Below are 18798 nucleotides of genomic sequence, written 5' to 3'. Positions count from 1 at the left end.
CAGTCGGCCCTGAGCATGAAGGGAATTTTAAAATGACTGACACGGTGTATTTTTGGCATCTCACTGTCAAGGACACAGATCTAGATTAGCCTCTAGTTCTTTCTAGAGCTCCCCAGTGTCTTCCCCTTTGGTCCTCAGGAATCACGGCAGGTTCTCCCCGACCACTGGGAAGACAGTTGTCCTCAAAAAAAATTGTCTTCATGTTTATTTACCTTTGAGAGAGAAAGAGCACAAGCAAGGGAGGGGCAGAGAGAGAGAGGGAGACACAGAATCCGAAGCATCTCCAGGCTCTGAGCTGTCAGCACAGTGCCCGATGCGGGGCTCGAACTCGAGGACCGTGAGATCATGACCTGAGCCGAAGTCGGACACTTAAACCGACTGAGCCACCCAGGCATCCCTGGGAGGGCAGGTGTCTTAAGCACTGTGACCACTGGGACCTTCTGTTTCCTTCTCCATAAAACACTGCTTTGCGTATTCATGGCAGGGAATGAACGACTGTGTGCGAAGCAACTGGTGTAGCGTCTGGGACAGTTAGCGCCGATCCGGGTGTCCCTACTGTTAGTGACAGTAGCTCAGGGGCTAGGGTCCAAAGGAAAAGAGGGACAGCGTCTGTGGTCTGGACCTTTCAAGCGACCGGTACGTGATAGCAGGGTTTGTGATGCCGTGGAATTGAGACTTGTGTGAGAATCGTTTGGGAGAGCATGGTAATTCCTTGGCAACTTAAACTTCTCCGCTTTAATGACCGGTTCATGTTTTCAAATTGATTTTCCTCCTAGACAGTAATTTAGGTTTTCCACTTTCAGATAATGTTAGCCCTTGGCAGATGGCGATACGTTGTGTGTTCTCCTTAAGGGACGAGGACACAGTTCAGTCAGTGTCAGGCGTGCGGTCACTATGTCCTGACAGCTGGTCCCCACCTGCAGCACTGAAATAACGGGGGAGCCTTTTTGGAGAAGACGGCTCTATTACTTCTGTATTTGGCTACTGTTTCTCTTTAACAGTTGAAACATTATTTGATACAAAAAGTAAATACGTAGTATTCACTCCTTTGTGTTATTCATACAAAACGTGATGAATTAGTGAAAGTGTTGTATTTTTTCAGTAAAGCTTTCCTACGTATATATGGCTTTTTGAACAGATGCTCCGTGAATGCTACGCCTCAGCAGATGTCTCTGGCAGAAAAAGAGGTCGAAAAGTTTGTTCGAAATGTTGGTCGGAGTAAGGCAGAGTGGAAGCCGGGGCACCTGTCCGTGGTCGAGGTGAGCCCTCGCTGGGTGTGGGCCCCGGTGCTTACATCTGCAGCTGCCCCCGTCCTGAGTGTGGACACCATGTCCCGTTGAGGGGAGGGAGCAGAGGACAGCAGGGTTAAGTAGCTTGCCCAGTGTCAACCCAGGTGAGAGCTTAATTCAAACCCCACAGTCTGGTCTTCCATCCTGCGTTCCCTTCTTGTCACTTGGGCCTTTGCAGTGGGCGCTTTCCTGATGCGGAAAAGCAGTGGGTTTGAGAGCCTCCGTGCTAGCGGGAGAGCAGCCAGAAACCCTCCCGCTCAGACGGGTCTCCCGGCTGCTGGCAAGGCCCCTCAAGGGGACTCTGTATCGCGCGGACGTTTGTCCCGGCCTCCCAGGCAGAGGCCAGTCTGCTCTGTTAGCTTGCAGAGTGCATCTTCGTGCAGGGAAGGGTGACCATCCACAGGCTTTGCAGACAGGACTCTTCGCCGTGTCCCTGTGTCCCCCTTCGCTGTGTCCCTGTGCCCGTTCCCCGGTCAGGACTGGTCGGCCTGTCTTCCAGCAACAGCCTTGCCTCTCCCTGAGGCTCTGAGAACCTGCAGACATTACGCTGGTTTAAAACACTTAGCATGTGTGCCCTCACGCCTGTCACTGGCTCTGAATTTTCGTGACCAGACCTGAAGTGTATCAGGTGAGTTTGGGGGCTTTCTCACTTCTCTTGGAAACTCTGTATTTTCAGAAACCCGCCCCCAGTGGGTCCAGTGGAAGCACGCACATTAGCGGCCCCCGAGTCCTAAGGAAGCTGATCACGGTAAGTTCACACGGCCCCGGTCACCTGGGAGGGGCAGTGCGGCTTGTGCGTGCCCTGCTGGTGTGGGGGACACGTCCCGGGGGCCTTGCGCTCCTGTGGCGTCCCGGCCGGCCGCCTTCACCGCGAACTGTGCAGCCGGCGCTGCGGCCCCTCCCACGCTGCCTCAGGGGCTGTGACGGTGGTGTGGGTCATCACAGATACGAAGACTTAACGTGTTTCTGGGGACGAATGCAAAGACGGGGTCACGCAGCGGGCTGGGTGGAGACCACGTAGGAGGGAATGCTCCTAGTTGAGGAACTACGTGTTCCTTGGGTCGGGGTTGGGACATTTCATCGTAAAGCAAGAGGCTGTGAGGAGTGACGGGGGTCAGCACGCGCCCTTGGCCGTGAGCCTGCGAGTGGGAGCCAGCACGGCCACGCCTGTCTCCTCAGGACCCCACCTTCAAACCACACCAGATGAAGACACACTTCCTGCTCCCCTTCCCCGTGAACCACGTGGGCGAATGCGTGAGGACCGCCCCCTACACGGACCCGGACCACGCCAGGTGCGGCGCCCGGGAGGGCGGGGAGGGCGGGGAGGGCCCAGGAGGGCGCAGGGCTGCTGCTGGGCTCGAGGGAGAGGGGGGTCTACGTTCGTAGGAACTGAACTTGCGCTCTGTACACTAAGCCACGCAGACCAGGCCACGCACTTCTACTCTTAAGTACATTTAAAGCACGACCATGTTGTAAGCACTCTTGGGGAGGAGGAGTATCGTTTTTCCCCTTTCCTTTGTATTTTACAGTTTTCCAACTGTGAACTGTTATATAAGGTTCCTTATATAACACAGAATATTTGACAACACATGGGGGTGAACCCCCGGTCCCTGCTGGGATGCGGGGAGCCCGTCTGCCCAGGTCTGGCCCGGAACGCCCACGAGGCGAGCACCTCCCCCACCGCTGTCCGGGCGGGGCACCCGTTCACTTCTCCAGTTAACGTGTGGAGGGCCAGGGGCTCCGGGCTTGGCTGCTCTCTGTCCTGTGAGGATGCCTGCTGGAAGCTTCCAGCTCGCTCTCCCAGGACGTGAGCCCCCAACAGGAATGTGGGACCCACTGGTAGAACTCGCTCTGTTGGAGTGTTTTCTCAGGGAGGGTCCCCGTAGAAATGTACTGAAGAGCTCCCCGTGTTTCGGGAGAGAGCGAGAGAGATGGCAGGTGGGGGTTTAGATGAACGAGGGTCTGTACGTGTGCCCGAGCGATGAGGTTCGTGACCTCACCTGATGAGACCTTCAGTGCCCCCTGTGCGCTGTTCCAAGTCGAGAGGGATGCCCCCACCCCTCTCCCCACCTCTCCCCGCAGCCCCCGTTTGAGAATTCATGTCAGATTTTTCTCCCCGTGTGTGTTCTCGGCCTTAGAGAAGGGGAAGGCGTAGCGTGTGTCACTGTCTGTTAAGTGAGAGCCTTCTGGCGGGAAGGGTACGGTTGTAACACGCGGTCTTCAATCCGTCTCAGCCTCAAGGTCCTCGCGCGTCTCATGACGGCCAAGTTCTTGCACACAGAAATCCGAGAGAAGGGCGGCGCTTACGGCGCAGGCGCTAGACTCGGCCGCGACGGGATGTTCACGTTTTACTCCTACCGGTGAGTGGGCCCCGCGCTCCCCGCCACCGGCCCCGCTCACCACCCGAGGGCTGCGCGTACGCGGCGGGCGAGCCTCTGAAAGAGAAGCGTTTCCCCTTGTTTCTCGCTTCTTGGATGCAAAACCACACCCGGCAGTGTCCTCTGGGTTGTTCGTGTCTAGGAGACGCAGTACTGACGGGAAACCTTTTGGCTTAAATACTGCGGTTACCCGAGATCAAGATTTAGTTACCGAGGACTGGAGCTGAGAGCTTTCCGGGCTCCCAGCGATCTCAGAGGCCCGGTGTGGGTGCCGGGCGTGGAGCTGTCGTGCCCTGACTGCTCCCGCCCTTTCCTTAGAGCAGTTCCTGAGTTTCTGCGGACCCGAGTTAGAAATCTGCTGGAAGGAGGAGTTTGCCGCCCCCGCCTCCCCCAGGTCCCGCGGGGCCTCAAGGACTTGTGCGCAGAGCGGGGAGGGCTCCCCGGCTGTCCTTGCAGACTGGCCCGCTTACGGCTGCTTATGAGACATTCTGGGTGCTCCTTAAGGAACTGAGGGCTTTATCCAAGCATCCTCAGCGTGTCTGGTCTGCGTGAGCCTTCTTCCCCGTCCACGTGGTTTCCTGTTTGTGAATTCGGGGGGTAAGGGTGAAGGGGCGAACGCATGAGTCTCTCTGGCCTCCTAGGGACCCGCATTCGACAGAAACGCTCCAGTCTTTTGCGAAGGCCGTCGACTGGGCTAAGGCTGGGCGATTCACACAGCAGGACATCGACGAGGCCAAGCTCTCCGTCTTCGCCTCCGTGGACGCCCCTGTGCCTCCTTCAGACAGAGGTATTTGCCGTTCCTGACGGACACGGTCTGAGCTCTGCCAGGTCCCCGCCTCCTCGGTGACACACACACTCGGGCGGGGGCCGGGGGCTCCATCACTCCAGGGCTTGAGTGGTCTGAGGCCCAGGGGTGCCGGGGGAGGTGCCAGAGGGGCACCCCCCCTCAGCGTGGCTTCCGCCCCTGGCGGGGGGAGAGGCTTTGCGGGAAGGGGCCACGCAACAGCTTGACCTTTGCTGGAAGAGTGTCTGCCGGGTGCCCTTGGAGCAGGTCAGCGCGGGAACTGGCTTTTCTGATGCCCGCAGGGCTGGAGCACTTCCTGTACGGCGTCTCGGACGAGCTGAAGCAGGTGCACCGGGAGCGGCTGTTTGCCGTCAGCCACGACAGTCTCGTCGCCGTGAGTGACAAGTAAGTGCCGCGTGACGAGTGTCCAGAGCCTGCGGCCCGCGAAGGCTCACGTGTGGGCATGGCCCTGACCCTGACCTACCCCACCCCTACCCCCCCTCCAGGTACCTCAGCGTCGGGAAGGGCACGCGTGGCCTGGCCCTGCTCGGACCGGAGAACGCAAAAATCGCTAAGGACCCGTCATGGATAGTCAGATAACACATCCGTGCTCGGGAGTGGGACGGGACGACAGGCAGGCACGGCCCTTGAAGGGAAGCCTGAGCTAATTTAACTTGAAAGGTGGGAAAGTTACTGTCCCTCCCTCCCCTATCTTGGTCATGTGTCACTCTTGTGTGGCCGGTCAGACCAAACTCCTCTCTTAGAAGGAAAGACCTGATCATGATGGTGTATTCAGTGCTAGAGACACACAGATTATAACTCAGAATTTCTCCTCGTCTAAGTGCTTATTTCATCTACAAATCATGGAGTATTTATTTTAAAAATTTAAAAATAAAGGGCAACTCTGATTCACCCGTACTTTCTTTAGTCATTATTTTAAATGACCTTTTGCTACAGGAACTCCTGGGGCCCTTATTAAAAAATGAGTAAGTGAACAGAGGTATCCGACGTGCATTGATGTGTGAACCAGTGTGGTCACAGCCGGGCCCCGTGGAAAAGTCTGGAACAGATGGGTGATACCCAGGGCGGCCTGGTAAGCATTACCCTTCTCCCACCGTCTCCCGTGTTGCTCACTGTGCATATTTCAGACAGAAAGCGCACTGGGTGCTGGTCCCCGTCTGCCTCTCCGCCCCTCAGCAGATCTCCGGACGATGCCTTTCCTGCATTCGGGTCTGTAGCCTGGGTCATTTCGCGTCTCTAGACGACTGAACACAGATGTGAGGTGACCATCTTACTGCCCTCAGGGAAGCAGGGCCGTCCCTCTGCCTGTGACTGCCCACGGCCCCGAGCGTGGGTCCCACCGGACACTGACTTGCTTCTTCGGTAGGAGAACCTTGGCGTCAGCGTGCGGCTGGGAATGAAGTCCGCTGTGTGAGCTCACCTCGTTCTGAAGACACATTCCCAGTTTCTATCACTTACTCCACGTGTGGAGTCACTTTGGGACTTGGGCCACCTCCACGCACCTGGCAAGTGTACCGTGTGTCAAAGCGGCATCTCTGTTGCCCGCGATGACTTGGAACGTGCACTGATCCCTGTCAAAACACTCCGTCAATACCTGCCCATAAAACTGCCGACAAAACCTTTATCCTGAGGATTTAAGTGCCTACCTAAAAAACTCAATTGAGTCCCATGGTTGGAGTTTTAGCCAAACGTTTAATTCTACTGGATACACGTTTGAAAGCGGGAAACAGTAGGGGACGCAGCAGACAAGTCGTGCTGGAGCTTTGGGGTCCGCGGGGAGAGGGAGACAGGACGGGGGGCTCTGTGACCGGGTGTTAATGTCAGCAGAACTCACGCGAAGTGCCGATAAATAACTTAAGTGTTACAAAAACGGGCGGTAAATGGGAAGTCGGAAGCCGCGCCAGCCGGGCGGTGCGGGCCGGCGGCGTCTAGATGGCGGCAGGCTCTTCGTGGCCTCGGTGGTGCACGTGCTCCAGCTGGCCGGGGTCGGACACCTCGTAGCTGGCCTTGTACTTGGCCAGGATCTTCATGAGCGGCCGCAGCTTCAGCCACCACTGCTCCTTGGGGATCCGGTGCCTGCGGACGGGAGGAAGCGGCCGTGAGGACTGCCCGCGCCAGCCGAGGCGGCCCAGGGAGGCGTGGACGGTCGAGCGGTTTCATGAGGTCCGCGAAACCGTTCCATACGCTCCTAGAAATCCTGCCGCTTCTACGTCTCGTGTTAATTCCGAGTCACTTACGATCACGAGTTGTTGACCTTGACCCCAGCAGCGGTGTCCCTCTGTCGCTCACGCTTCTAAGGGCAGTAAGGTTTACGCGCGCGGTTTTATTTACTTACTCAAAGTCCGTTTCCTTCTTCAGTTGTGCCACAGGTTGGAAAAGAAGGTTTCTTTTGCTTATTCCCAGCACGCAAATGGAATCATCGGTCACAAACCTTCTTCCTGTAAAATAAGTGGTGTCAGAGCAAACGATCCGTCACATCGAGGACAGAAGGAGCAGCGAGGGAGGAGGGGTGCGGGGCAGAGAACTGATGCCTGGTGCCCCTACCCCACCCCACCTCTGAGCAGGAGGCGAGGCCCCCGATCTCTCGCAGGGCTTCTGACGAGGTGGGACAAGTCCTGGGGGACCACTGCACACGACCGTGCCAGGGGCGGAGGGTGGAGATGAGAAAGTGTGTGGGGGCGTGGCCTCCTCTCGCACACTCAACCCAAGCGGTGCCGTTACCTGCACTTAGCGATCGCCCTCAGAGTGCAGAACCCGGAAGGGAGCGCCCTAAGAGTTGGGGCTGAGTGTCTCCCTAAGTGCTGGACTCAGAACACTGGCATCAACTGCAGAAAGTTGTTTCACCCACGGCCTGGGTGAAATGTTACCGGGAGGTGGAGGCTCACGAGGGCACCTACGAGACCAGCTGGAAGTTGAGGGCATGAGCGTCCTCAGGGGACTGGGAAAAGAAGACCCCAGACAAGAAATGTACGAAACCGACGGTCGTGGAAAGAACCAAAACCGGAGTCGGTTCTTTGAGACTAAAACCAGGCTGGATGTATTTGCATTACTGGTTCTTAAACGTTGGTAATAAACGCAGAGATCTAGTCAGCCTGGTCAGGAAGACGGGGTGAGGACAGGCACCCACACAAGGAACCAGCATCTGCAGTGAAAGGGGGTTATGAGCGCCACAGGCACCAGAAAATTCCTAGACTAGAGCTTCCAGAACAGATTAAAGACAGCAGGAGCAGCTCTGTAAACTTCAGGGAAACCGTGCTCCACTCTCCCTACGACGGAAGCAGGAGGCTTGAGGGGGTGGGGTCTCAGCCCTCCAGAAAGCAGGGCAAAACTCCCGTCTCTGATTTCTGCAGGGAGCCCCCACAGCCTCCTACGACAGAGCAGGCTGGCACCCCGCACCTGCCGGGGACAGGACAGCGGGGACATCACCAAAGGGGAAGGCCATCACAGGATATTGCACACCGGCCTGTGCAGGGCCAGGGAGCAGGAAATCAGGTGCAGAAAAGGCACGCGACGACCTCGGTCTACACAAAATTGTGTGCAGCTACCCTGCTTTTACGAAAGACCGCGTTGGTACCTGTTTCCGTTAACTAAAAACCAAAGATTTTTTCTTTTACAAAAAAAATGACAAAAAGTGCAAAGAGCGTTGAACTTTGTTTTGCAGGGAGTGGGCAGGGGCAGCGAGACTGGTGCCACCGGGCGCCTTCCCTGGGACACGCACACGACACCCGCACACCAGCCATGCGAGCCTTGAGCTGTGTGTCCTCTGGGCTTCACCTCAATTTCTTTCGTGCACCCTTAGCAGCGTGTGTGTCCTAAGTGGTCGGGGGTGGGGGTGGGTCTAGGGATGCTCAGGAATTTTCTGGCATAAATGAATCGCTTCTTCACTTTATACCATTTTGGCTTACGAGATGGTTTCCTAAGATACGAAAAAGGCAGAGTATCCTTTTGTGACCAAACGAACACGTAGTGAACACCAGTAGCCTCAAGTATCAGAAGTTTACCAAAGACCAACAGCAAACGTTAACTGCAGAGAGACCTCAGAGGACAGTGATGCTTCGTCAAGGAGCACTGACAGTGTCCCCTGTTCTCACTGGGGCCGAAGCCTTGGCAGGAATCCCGCCATCACAGCAGCTCTTCAGAGTTCTCTGGAGTAAAACGCACACCCGCGAATGTAAGTTTGTATGCACACGGAAAGATGTCCATGGATGTGAAAAACAGACCTACGATCTAAGAGTGTGAAAAACATTACTGATCATATGCTCCGTTTACAACCGTATTTCTGTATGTCAGCAATTCGTAAAACAAAAAAAAACAAAACCTTACATTTTTTTAAAATATCAAGAAGTTAGGAGTAAACTTAGCAGAAGATATGCAAGATCTTTATGCTTTAATAAGAGATAAGGGGCGCCTGAGGGGCTCCGTCGGTTGGGCGTCTGACTGTGGCCCAGGTCATGATCTCACGGCTCGTGAGTTCGAGCCCCACATCGGGCTCTGTGCTGACAGCTCGGAGCCCGGAGCCTGCTTCGCATTCTGTGTCTCCCTCTCTCTCTGACCCTCCCCCGTTCATGCTCTGTCTCAAAAATAAACGTTAAAAAAAATTTTTTTAATGTCAATTCTACCTGCAAATTCTTGATTAAATGTAATTCTCTCAAAAAACCCCACAGAGTTTTTGGTGGGCCCTAACAATCGGATTCTATTTCTGTGCCAGCTCACAAGGCCAAGAATGGCTGGAAAGTGGAAGGAGGACCGGCTTATCCGTAATTGTCCATAAACCTGAACGCTGCAGGGGTCAGTTACCGAGCACCCCAGGGTGACTCCAGTAACCCAGATGGTCCCGGTAAGTTTACACATAGCTGGTCTGTGATGGAGACTAGACCCTTCTCACATGGCACCCACGTGACTCTCCACACGAAAATGAACTCAGACCTGACGCTTCCTATCAACTCCACTGGATCAAACACATTGACATAGAAGGAGGCTTTAGAAAAAAAAGCTCAGATCGTAAAGGAAAAAGTATACCGGCTGCGTAAAGATTCGGAGGACTTCGTTAAGAGACGAAAGTACTGAAAGCCCACGGAACAGCAAGACCTTGAGGTAAACATGAGGGAACCGGGCATTTCCTTCATCGCTTTGGAAGGTCGCCTCGACGCCACAGCAAAGCTGCCTCGTACCCACAGCACAGCAGTCGTCCGAAAGTGACGGGGAAATCGCACACCCCGAGGGTGAGCCTGTGGCTGGCGAGCACGTCTACCCTGCCGGACCGTGCATGCCAGCGGGACCCGGGGGCGGGGGCGGGGTTCCAGCGCCAGAACCCCAGACACGCGCACGCCCACGCGGCAAATCTGCAAACCCCAACGCGACATCAGCGGGCCACGCACGCTGTGGGCTTATATGCGCCAAACTACGAGAGCCTTTGAAGGTTTCGTGCCAGGTGGCGGGACTCCAGGAAACAATGGTTCTGCGATCCTGAGGCCTCCCCCTGGTGGGAGGGAGTGGACCGTGCGGGAAGGACACACTCCGGCTTTGAAGGCGCAAACGGCCCAGGCACCTGCCACTTCCTGGTTTTCGCCGAAAAGAACGGTCACGACTGAATCCAAGTCTCAGGTGTGCTAAGTACAAGCCGGATCAGTGTCGGAGACACAAGGGAGGGTCAGGTGCTGGGGCCTGCCACCGCAGCCCAGCGTGTGCGCGGCTCTCCGTGGCTGTGGCGGAGGGAGGCCCCACGGCCACTTGAGCGCCTCCGCCACTCCCCGGCAGGGGACAGCATGGATTCGGACACCCCTGGTCACGACCCCGACGCCAGATGGCTAGCGGGGAGTGTCGTGCGCGGCTCGAGGCGGGACGAACCGAAGCAGGAGAGGCGCCCCCCTCCCCGGCCCGGGGTTCCGCTCTCCCGCCGACACTCGGTACCTTTCCCCTGAGCCTCCTTTAGCTTTGTGCTGAGCCACTGCATGGCTCTGGCGGAGATCTTGGTTCCAAAGTTTCTGTCAAACGGTGAAGGCGCTCCACCCTGTCGATCAGAGTCACAGGAAACGTCATTTTAAAACCGCCGTGAGAGCCGCGAGTATTGAGCAAAACTGACATCGTATTTTCAGGAGACTGTGTAAGCAGCAGTTCTGGGGGTTTCTGTTTTGCTTTTGCAAGTTCTTATCTCCTTGTGTGTAGCCGGAGCCCAGCCTGTGAGGCGGCACCCCAGTACTTGCCCCCACCCCAGCCTGGGCTGCGCAACCCGGGCTTCATTATTAGAATCTTCTTTCAGGATTTCTTAATCGTATTTGGGGATGGGGAGCGGGTCACGGTTTCCTTTAAGAATGTGATCCCCTCTGTGGGCCAGTAGCGTCCACGAAAATACACAGATGGGCACCAGGTCGCCACGTAAGTTGAGGACGGTGACGGGCCCTTTGGAGGAATGAGGAGACCCGAAGTTAAAACCCCTAAGAGGGGGGCCTGGGTGGCTCAGTTAAGCATCTGACTTCGGCTCAGGTCATGATCTCACAGTCCGTGAGTTCTAGCCCCGCGTCGGGCTCTGTGCTGACAGCTCAGAGCCTGGAGCCTGCTTCAGATTCTGTGTCTCCCTCTCTCTGACCCTCCCCCACTCACGCTCTTTCTCTCTGTCTCAAAAATAAACATTAAAAAAAAGAAAAAAAAATTAAAAAAACAAAACCCTAAGATGCCGGTGGGGGTTTGGGGGGTGGGGGGTGGGGGGTGTCGGGACCAGGACAGGCATGCTGCCCTTGGTCCACACCCGCCTCCAGCTTTGACCTCTGGGGCACGCCTGCAAATCAGAGCCACCCCAAGACTCCTCGAAGATCATTCTGACTTCGTGCAAACCTCAAGGATCGGTTGATCCATGAATAGGAAGGCCCGGTGTTGAGGGAAGCACTTGACTGTATGAAAATTGATAGCTTTCCCTACAGCACCCTTCCCCCCGTACCCGACAGAATTCCTAAAGCTGGTGGTGTTTAGTACAGCTTTTCAACAGAACATCGCTTAGTGAAGGAAGCGCCAACAGGATTAAAACCACCTTCCGAGCACACGTTCCCCACCGCGGCTCAAACAAGGCCTCCCCGTACAGAGCCTCCGGGGCCGCGGCCACATGTCGCCGTGTGTCCCGGCCCCACCTGCTGCATGTGGCCCAGCACGTTCTTCCTGCAGTCGAACACGCCCTTGCCCTCCTCTGAGTAGAGGTGGTAGATGAAGTCCGTGGTGTAGTGCTCGCTGCAGCTCTCGTTCCTGCAAGGGTGTGGGGGGAGGGGCTCCTCAGCGGGAGGGCGTGAGGGGGTGGGTGTGGGGTGAGGGTGCGGGGTGTTCAGAGTACACGGGTGGGGGTGGGGGGGTGTTCAGAGCACACGGGTGGGGGTGCACAGCGGTGGGTGGGTGGGGTGAGGGTGGGGGGTGTTCAGAGCATGGGGTGGGGGTGGGGAGTGTTCAGAGCACGTGGGTGGGGGAGGGGGTGCTCAGCGGCAGGGGGTGGGGTGAGGGTGCGGGGTGTTCAGAGCAGGTGGGGGGGAGGGGGTGCTCAGCGGTGGGTGGGTGGGGTGAGGTTGGGGGGTGCTCGGGGGGAGGGGTGCTCAGCAGCGGGGGTGGGGTGGGGTAATGGTGTGGGGTGTTCAGAGCACGCGGGTGGGGGAGGGGGTGCTCAGCGGCAGGGGGGAGGGGGGTGGGGTGAGGGTGTGGGGTGTTCAGAGCACGCGGGTAGGGGAGGGGGTGCTCAGCGGCAGGGGGGGAAGAGGGGGTGGGGTGAGGGTGGGGGTGTTCAGAGCACGCGGGTGGGGGAGGGGTGCTTAGCGGTGGGGGTGGGGGGGTGAGGGTGGGGGGTATCCAGGGGAAAGGGGTAGGGGAGGGGGTGGCTTGGCTTGGAGGAAGGGGTGGGGGAGGGACTGCTCAGCGGCAGGGCATGAGGGGTTGGGTGTGGGGTGAGGGTGCGGGGTGTTCAGAGCATGCGGGTGGGGGAGGGAGTGCTCAGCGGCGGGGGTGGGTGGGGGGTGTTTAGAGCATGCGGGGGGTGGGTGGGGGGTGTTTAGAGCATGCGGGTGGGGGAAGGGGTGCTCAACGGCGGGGGGGGTGTGGAGTGACGGGAGGTGTTCAGAACACGCGGGGGGGGGCGGTGGGGTGAGGGGGGGTGTTCAGAGCACGCGGGTGGGGGTGGGGGGTGTTCAGCGCGGGGGGGGGGGGCGGTGACCGTGCGGGGTGTTCAGAGCACAGGGGTGGGGGGGGCTCAGAACACGGCAGCGGGTGGGTCAGGGCTCAGGGTGTGACCCTGCAACGGCAGCCGGTCCCGTTGCGCTCCACGCGCCCTTCCCTGCAGATGCCAGGGACTTAAGCACATACTTGACTTGGTGAGATCGTAAACAACACAAAGCAAACTACAAAGCAAAAGTGAATTTTTAAAACGTGCCCTTCAGTGACTTTAACGCAACGCGCAATTACTACCGCGTTTCTTCGGGACCGTGGCAGAGACCGGACTGCTGCCCCTGCGCGCTCAGACCGTGAACCTGGATGGTTCTGAGAAGCCGGGGCGGGGGGCGGGGGCGAGGAGGCGGCGTCCGTACCTGAGCACGAGTCCCCTCTGGATGGTGGTCTTCATTTTCTCGGTCAGGTGCTCCACGTTGGCCTAGGGAAGAGTGTTCCGTTCGTCAGGCGCCCTCCCTGTCGCCCGCGGCGGCCCCGTGGCACGGACGCACCTGCAGGTCGCGGATGTCGAAGGGCTCTTCGAAGATGTAGGCGGCGTCGGCTCCGGCGGCGAGCGCCCCCATGTTGGCCAGGTAGCCGCAGTAGCCCCCCATGGTCTCGATGATGAACACGCGGCGCTTGGTCCCGCTGGCCGACTGCTTGATGCGGTCACACGTCTGGCCACAGAGGAGGACGCGGGTCATCCCACCCACCCCCGGGCCCTGCCGCTGCCCACCGCGGGGAGGGGGGGAGGGGGCGCCTGGGACCGGCTCACCCCCGCTGCCCACGTGGCCCCACGGGACGCGGGCGCCCTGACATCTGAGGGGCTCAGTGGGAATTTCTGTTCGGTTGGGTTCTTCCGAAAAGCTCCCCGTGACATTTGGGTTTTGGGCATCGTCACTCTGTCTGTGAACCGCACGTCACGCGAGGGCACCTGTGTTCTGGGTCAGATAGCAGCTCCCCGACCGAGGTCCTGAGGACCCTTACAGACCCTCGGCCTACAGGTCTCTCTCCCACGGGCCCTCCTCGAGACACTGGCTCAGGGACCCCTGTCCACCGCCTTCCCACTGCCCCACCAGTCCGGACCACCACGCACACTCCGGGGGCCACAGCGCCGCTCACCGGGCCCGCCCGGGACGACCGCTCCGATCCAGCGCTAGCCTTGCCGGGCCCCAAAACGGCACCTTTGAGTACCGGTCAGAGCCCCTCTCCGGGCTCCCCAGGCCGGCCCTGCTCCCGGGGTGTGCAGTCTGGAGGACAGGAGCCCCCAGCGTCACCGGGTCCCGACCCCGCTATTTCAGCCAGCCGCCCCCTCCCGGGTTCCTAAACCAGCATGGACAGCAGCCCTGTCCCGGGCTGGTGGTACACGCGGGGGGCGCTCTGCCTTGTGTGGGGAGCAGGAGGAATCCAGGGGTGCTGATACACCCCCTGGCCTGCTCACGGTGGGAACGTCCCCTCCCAACCGTGGGCGCCCCGCAGGGGCAGCCGGAAGATTCTCCCAGCACGATCCCTGGGCTGGCCCCGCTGGCTAACATTTCGCCTCACCGGGGCTTCAAGACCACACATCACGTGGAAACAAGGTGGAGCCGAGAGCACAGTGAAGACGGAAAAGGGCCCGTGGACCTGGGTGTGAGGACGTGGTCCTGCCCGGCCCAAGAGCTAGGAGGTTAGACAGCCCCCAGGACGAGGTGTCTGCTGAGCGGGGCTTGGGGGGGACCAGACCCGGCGGGGCAGGGGCGTGGTGGGTCCCACCCAGCACAGACCCCTGGCGGAGCCACGTGAGCACCAGAGGCCCGACCCCCGGAGCCTCGCCGCGCTCCGTGGCCGGTGGCCGCTTCGTGGCCTGCCCGAGGGCCTACCGTACCCGCGGAGAAACAGAACTCCAAGCAGGTCACGGGTGGGAGCCGCCAGCCTGGGAACGAGCCTCTCGGGGGCCGTGGCCCTACTCAGAAGCAGAAGGAGCTCCCCTCCCAGCAGCAAATTCGGTGAGCAAAGGAGCACGACACTACGGTGCACGTGTCACGAGCTAAAGGCTGCGGCACAGCGCGTTGGGGACGGAGGCCCGGAGACAGCCGCCCCCGTCCCCTCACCGTGATCCAGCTCCGAACCGCCAGCCGGGACCCAAGCTGCCGTGTGCCCGGGGCCTCCGGCAGACAGGGGGCTCTGTGTGGCAAGCGCGGGAGCCCGGGCCACACGAACGTCAAGGACGCGGCCGACCCCGGGCCACCGCCCCACACCAGCCCGCCACTGGGCGACAAGTCCTCGGCGAGCACGGACCACATGGACCAGACGGGGCCAGGGCAGAGCCCGCCGGACCCTCCGGCACGGGACACCCTCCCTGGGAGCAGCGCCCCCCACTGCACAACCACGGGCCACGGGTGGTTCCACGCCGTGGCCGTGCCCCGCTGCCCCCGCAGCGCTCACCCTCGCAGTCCCCTGACCCCCGTGGCGTGCCCCCGGACTCCCGCCAGGCCCTCCCCGGACACCACGTCCGGGCCGGCTGTCGTCCTGAGCACGAGCACAAACCCGCGCAACAGCAGGGCCTCCGGGGACTAGGGGTGCAGACCCCACCCAGGACACGGGAAGAGGCTCCCTGTTTAGCCGATGAAGGTCAGCCCTCCCCACCACAGGGAGGGTCACGCAGCCGTGGAAGGTGTGACGTGAACTCCGGCCCGCGGGAAGTAATGGGAACTGTGGCTCGTTACTCCTGCAGGCCCGGGGGGGTTCCTCCCCTTGCCCCGCGTGTCCAGGCAGGAAGAGGAAGTCCCTAGAATCCGGCCTGACCGGCAGTGTCGCCAGAGGGGCGACAGGGCCCTCTTACCTCTACCAACACATTGAGGCCAGTGTCAGAACCCATGGAGATGTCTGAGCCTGGGACGTTGTTGCTAATGGTGGCCGGCACGATGCAAATGGGGACGCAAAACTCCTGGTGGCTGTCATGTGCCTGGGCCAATAGGACCGAGCCCTCGAACGCCTGAAGCAGTGGGGTGGGCAGTCAGCGGGGTGTCCCCGGCACCTCCCTGACGCCACCGGGCAGGGCCGCGTCCTCGTGGGCCAGGGGGATGTCCTCACGGGCCAGGGGGCGGCAGCTCGGGGGCCTCAGTGGGGTGAGATGTGGGAGCGGGGACACCCACGGGGTGTGGGGCGTAGGGTGGGGGGCCTCCCGGAGGAGGGGACGCAGGCAGGTGGCAGCAAAGCAGGGGCCGGCGTGTCAGTGGAGGACAAACAGCCAGTCCCTTCTTGGTGTCTCGGAGGAGGCGAGGGAGGCCGATTGGGAGGGGGCTTAATTCAGGGCCGGCCTGGCAGCTTTGTGCAGCGGGTGGGGGTGCAGGGCCCTGCCAGGAGGCCTCCACGATGACCCAGGTCACTGGAGCGGGCCGCCCCTGCCCCGAAGGTGGCCGGAGGGCTTGGGCGCACCTCTGCTGGTCCCCGGGCCCTTGTCACAGGGGCGGGGAGCCCCAGCGCTGCTCTGGAACCACAAGGTGAAAACGTTTGCATCTGATGTCACAAAAGGGAGAGGTTCTCAAGCAGGGGGCAGGCGCTTGCGGTCTATGCCCTGGAGCGTTAACCGGAATGTTCGTTAGCGGCCACGGGCCCACCGCCCACCGTCCCCGAGGCCCCCAGGCTCGCTGAGCGGCTGGACACTCTGGCAGACCACCTGCGGGCGAATGGACCCCCGGACGGTCTTTCCTCGTCCCGCCTGCAAGGCCCCTGTGCACCTGCTACAGGGACGTGCACGTCTGAGGGCGGCGGAGGGGGACCCACGCCTCCTGGAAAGGCGTGTGCTCTCTGCTGCCTCGTGTCTCCCCCGAACACATAGGGTTCTAGGGCGGCTGTGGCCCGAGGACACGTGGATGGTGGGCCCGTGGCAGGTTAGTTCGGGGAGCGGCCCCAGTCCACCTCAGACCACGTAAGTCACACGGGGCACCGGCAGGGGTCACGGGGAGTCACGAGGGGCAGCCCCCGAGGCCGGGAGGGCTCTCAGCAGCAATAAATGGGGTGTCCATAACCGGAAGCACCTTCCACGTCCTGGTTCCTGTTGCTCCTTTTTCCCTCATGTCCCGAGAAAAGGAGGGGGACCCTCCAGCGGGGACGGGGGGACGGGCCAGCGGGGAAAGCGAGCGCGCAACTCTGGGGACGGACGTCCCGCCCGAGGTCCTGGGGGCAGGGACACGGACGTCCACTCTGGGCGCGTCTCACAGCACAGCACCGCCAACCCAACCCGGGCGCTCGGAGGAAAGGCAGGACGTTCTGGGGGCGAATAACACTGCAGCCGCCTTCTCGGCGTCCGCGGCCACACGGGGCTCAGCCGCCCTCAGCTGTGGCTCTGCCCACGTAGGAACAGCGTTCAAACCCCTGCTCACACGGGGTGCTGCGACGCATGACACACAGAGATCCGTCGGGACAAAGACGAAACAGCCAAAGGACAGGACCGTCACAGTAGTAAGATGGCCTCTGGGACCCCCGCGGCGGCTGGATGGCCAGACCCGTCCCTGGGCACTGCCGACATCCCCTGGGGGCAGAATCTCAACTAAAGGGGGGGCTGGCACTAGAGATGCCCCCGGGGCATCTGGACACGAGGCTTCAGGCCCACGGGCGGCCCGTCCGGGAAAGAGGTGTCCTGAGTGCGGGGGACGGGCCCACACGGAGCCCACTCTGGTCCCGGATCCCCCGAGGCGGGTCAGGAGGGACGTGGGGCGCCTGTGACTCGTCACGTCGGCCCCTCAGCGGGCTTCCGGCCCAAACCCAGACCTCCCCCAGACCACACCACTTCCTTCTGGCTCTCACGACCACAAGCGGCAAGAAACCAAGCGACGCGCGCACTCCAGACGGAGTCCCTACACCTCCAGGACACGGCGAGCGGGGCGGGAGCGGGCGTCACCCCGAGCGCCCGGCTCACCACCCGTCACAAGCCAGGCCCGGCGCCGTGGTGCCACCAAAGCCACCTGCGGATCTGGAGCTCGACGCACACGCACACGGGCTCGCCCGCTGCGGCCCCGACCGCGAGCCGGTGCCTTTGTCACCGGTTAACTGGCTTTGAGAGACTCCGCGAGAGACCAGCTCCAAACGGGCATACGCCAAACTTCCGCATCCCGGGGAAGCAAGCGGGTAACCTGGGGTCCCCCCGCCTATTCTGGTTTTCGGATTGTCAGCAACACACGAGAATCAAATCTCTCTAGGCTGTAAGCAGTTTCTCGTAAGCAGAGGGAGCCTGGACGGATGAGTGAGAGATTTCGTGCCTCGAGGCGCACATCAAATGTCACGGGGAGATACACCCCACCCGGGGCCCAGACGTGCGGGTGACAACCTCCGGAGCCCCCACCCCCACCCACCCCGAAGAGGGGCTCCAGTCGGGTGACCGTTAGGAAACACGAGCTCCCAGCTGCTTCCACAGAGCATAAGCAGGCGCAACCTCCAGCCAGGGCAGGAAAAGAGCGGGAAGACAGTGACGAAGGTCACGGCCAGCGGCCCTTCAGTGCACACGTGAAGCCTGATCAGGAGCTGAATCGGGTCACAGCAGCAAAAGCAGGGCGGCTTGGGTGACGGCCCGGCGGGGTGCTCCAGCGAGGGGACGCCGGACACACGGGTGGGGCTTTTTAGTAAAGAAAGCACACAAGGTTTAAGAAGCTCAGGAAAGAGAAGCAGAAATGCAGTGCTAAGCGTTACTTACTTACCACGTGTATTTTATTTGAAAAGCGTTTCTTTTATTTGCCAGCACTAGAAACAAATTTTTGACGCCGTGAGTTTAAGAAAAAAAAAAACCCTAGGAAAACATTGATGGGATGGGTGTCTCACAAGGAAAATAAAGACTCGTGAATTTGCTGAAAAATCTTAGACGCCAGATGAAAAAGAAGAAACGTATTCTGTCGGTGGCTGTGCTTTAAGCTCCCACGCCGTTTCCCAAGTGTGGTTTTCACACATGGTAACACGGGCATGTTTCTGTTGCGTTACTGCCTTTTGGCAGATGAACTAACGTAGTATCGGTGTTGTTTTCAGATGCGACTGAACGTGGCCAGGGTACAACGGGGAAGAATGATGCTAATGGCGATAGCCAGAAGCAGGACGGATGTACCGGCGGACTCAGGGGGGTGAAAAAAATGACACAAAACGGAGCTCGGGATCCGTCCCCAAACATCCACGCAGGGGCCACCGG

General features: G+C 60.0%; 2 protein-coding genes across 8 annotated transcripts in view; one reads left to right on the top strand and one right to left on the bottom strand.

Moving 5' to 3' along the window:
* Positions 1–5369, top strand: part of PITRM1 (pitrilysin metallopeptidase 1) — a 43416-nt gene extending 38047 nt beyond the window's left edge. For all 5 annotated transcript variants that reach the window (XM_042990932.1, XM_042990936.1, XM_042990933.1 and 2 more), the window contains 7 exons: positions 1139–1259; positions 1966–2037; positions 2469–2581; positions 3524–3649; positions 4309–4454; positions 4754–4856; positions 4958–5369. In XM_042990932.1, coding sequence (XP_042846866.1) covers positions 1139–1259; positions 1966–2037; positions 2469–2581; positions 3524–3649; positions 4309–4454; positions 4754–4856; positions 4958–5051 — 775 coding nt within the window. In that variant the 3' untranslated portion in view covers positions 5052–5369. The remainder of the gene's footprint in view (positions 1–1138; positions 1260–1965; positions 2038–2468; positions 2582–3523; positions 3650–4308; positions 4455–4753; positions 4857–4957) is intronic.
* Positions 5370–6144: 775 nt separating this feature from the next.
* The window catches only part of LOC102967779 (phosphofructokinase, platelet), a 54003-nt gene continuing 41349 nt past the window's right edge, over positions 6145–18798 (bottom strand). For 2 of the 3 annotated variants that reach the window (XM_042990928.1, XM_042990930.1), the window contains 6 exons: positions 13157–13321; positions 13025–13086; positions 11594–11705; positions 10383–10482; positions 6808–6910; positions 6145–6548 (listed from right to left, as the gene is read on the bottom strand). In XM_042990928.1, the coding sequence (XP_042846862.1) occupies positions 6401–6548; positions 6808–6910; positions 10383–10482; positions 11594–11705; positions 13025–13086; positions 13157–13321 (690 nt within the window). In that variant the 3' untranslated portion in view covers positions 6145–6400. Of the gene's footprint in view, positions 6549–6807; positions 6911–10382; positions 10483–11593; positions 11706–13024; positions 13087–13156; positions 13322–15465; positions 15619–18798 lie in introns of all 3 variants that reach the window. The other variant, XM_042990929.1, reaches the window with a different exon arrangement.

The sequence above is a fragment of the Panthera tigris genome, chromosome B4 (assembly GCF_018350195.1).
Source record: "Panthera tigris isolate Pti1 chromosome B4, P.tigris_Pti1_mat1.1, whole genome shotgun sequence".
Lineage (NCBI taxonomy): Eukaryota > Metazoa > Chordata > Mammalia > Carnivora > Felidae > Panthera > Panthera tigris.
Note: the sequence above shows the minus strand (reverse complement) of the source record. Positions and strands in the feature narration are given on the sequence as shown.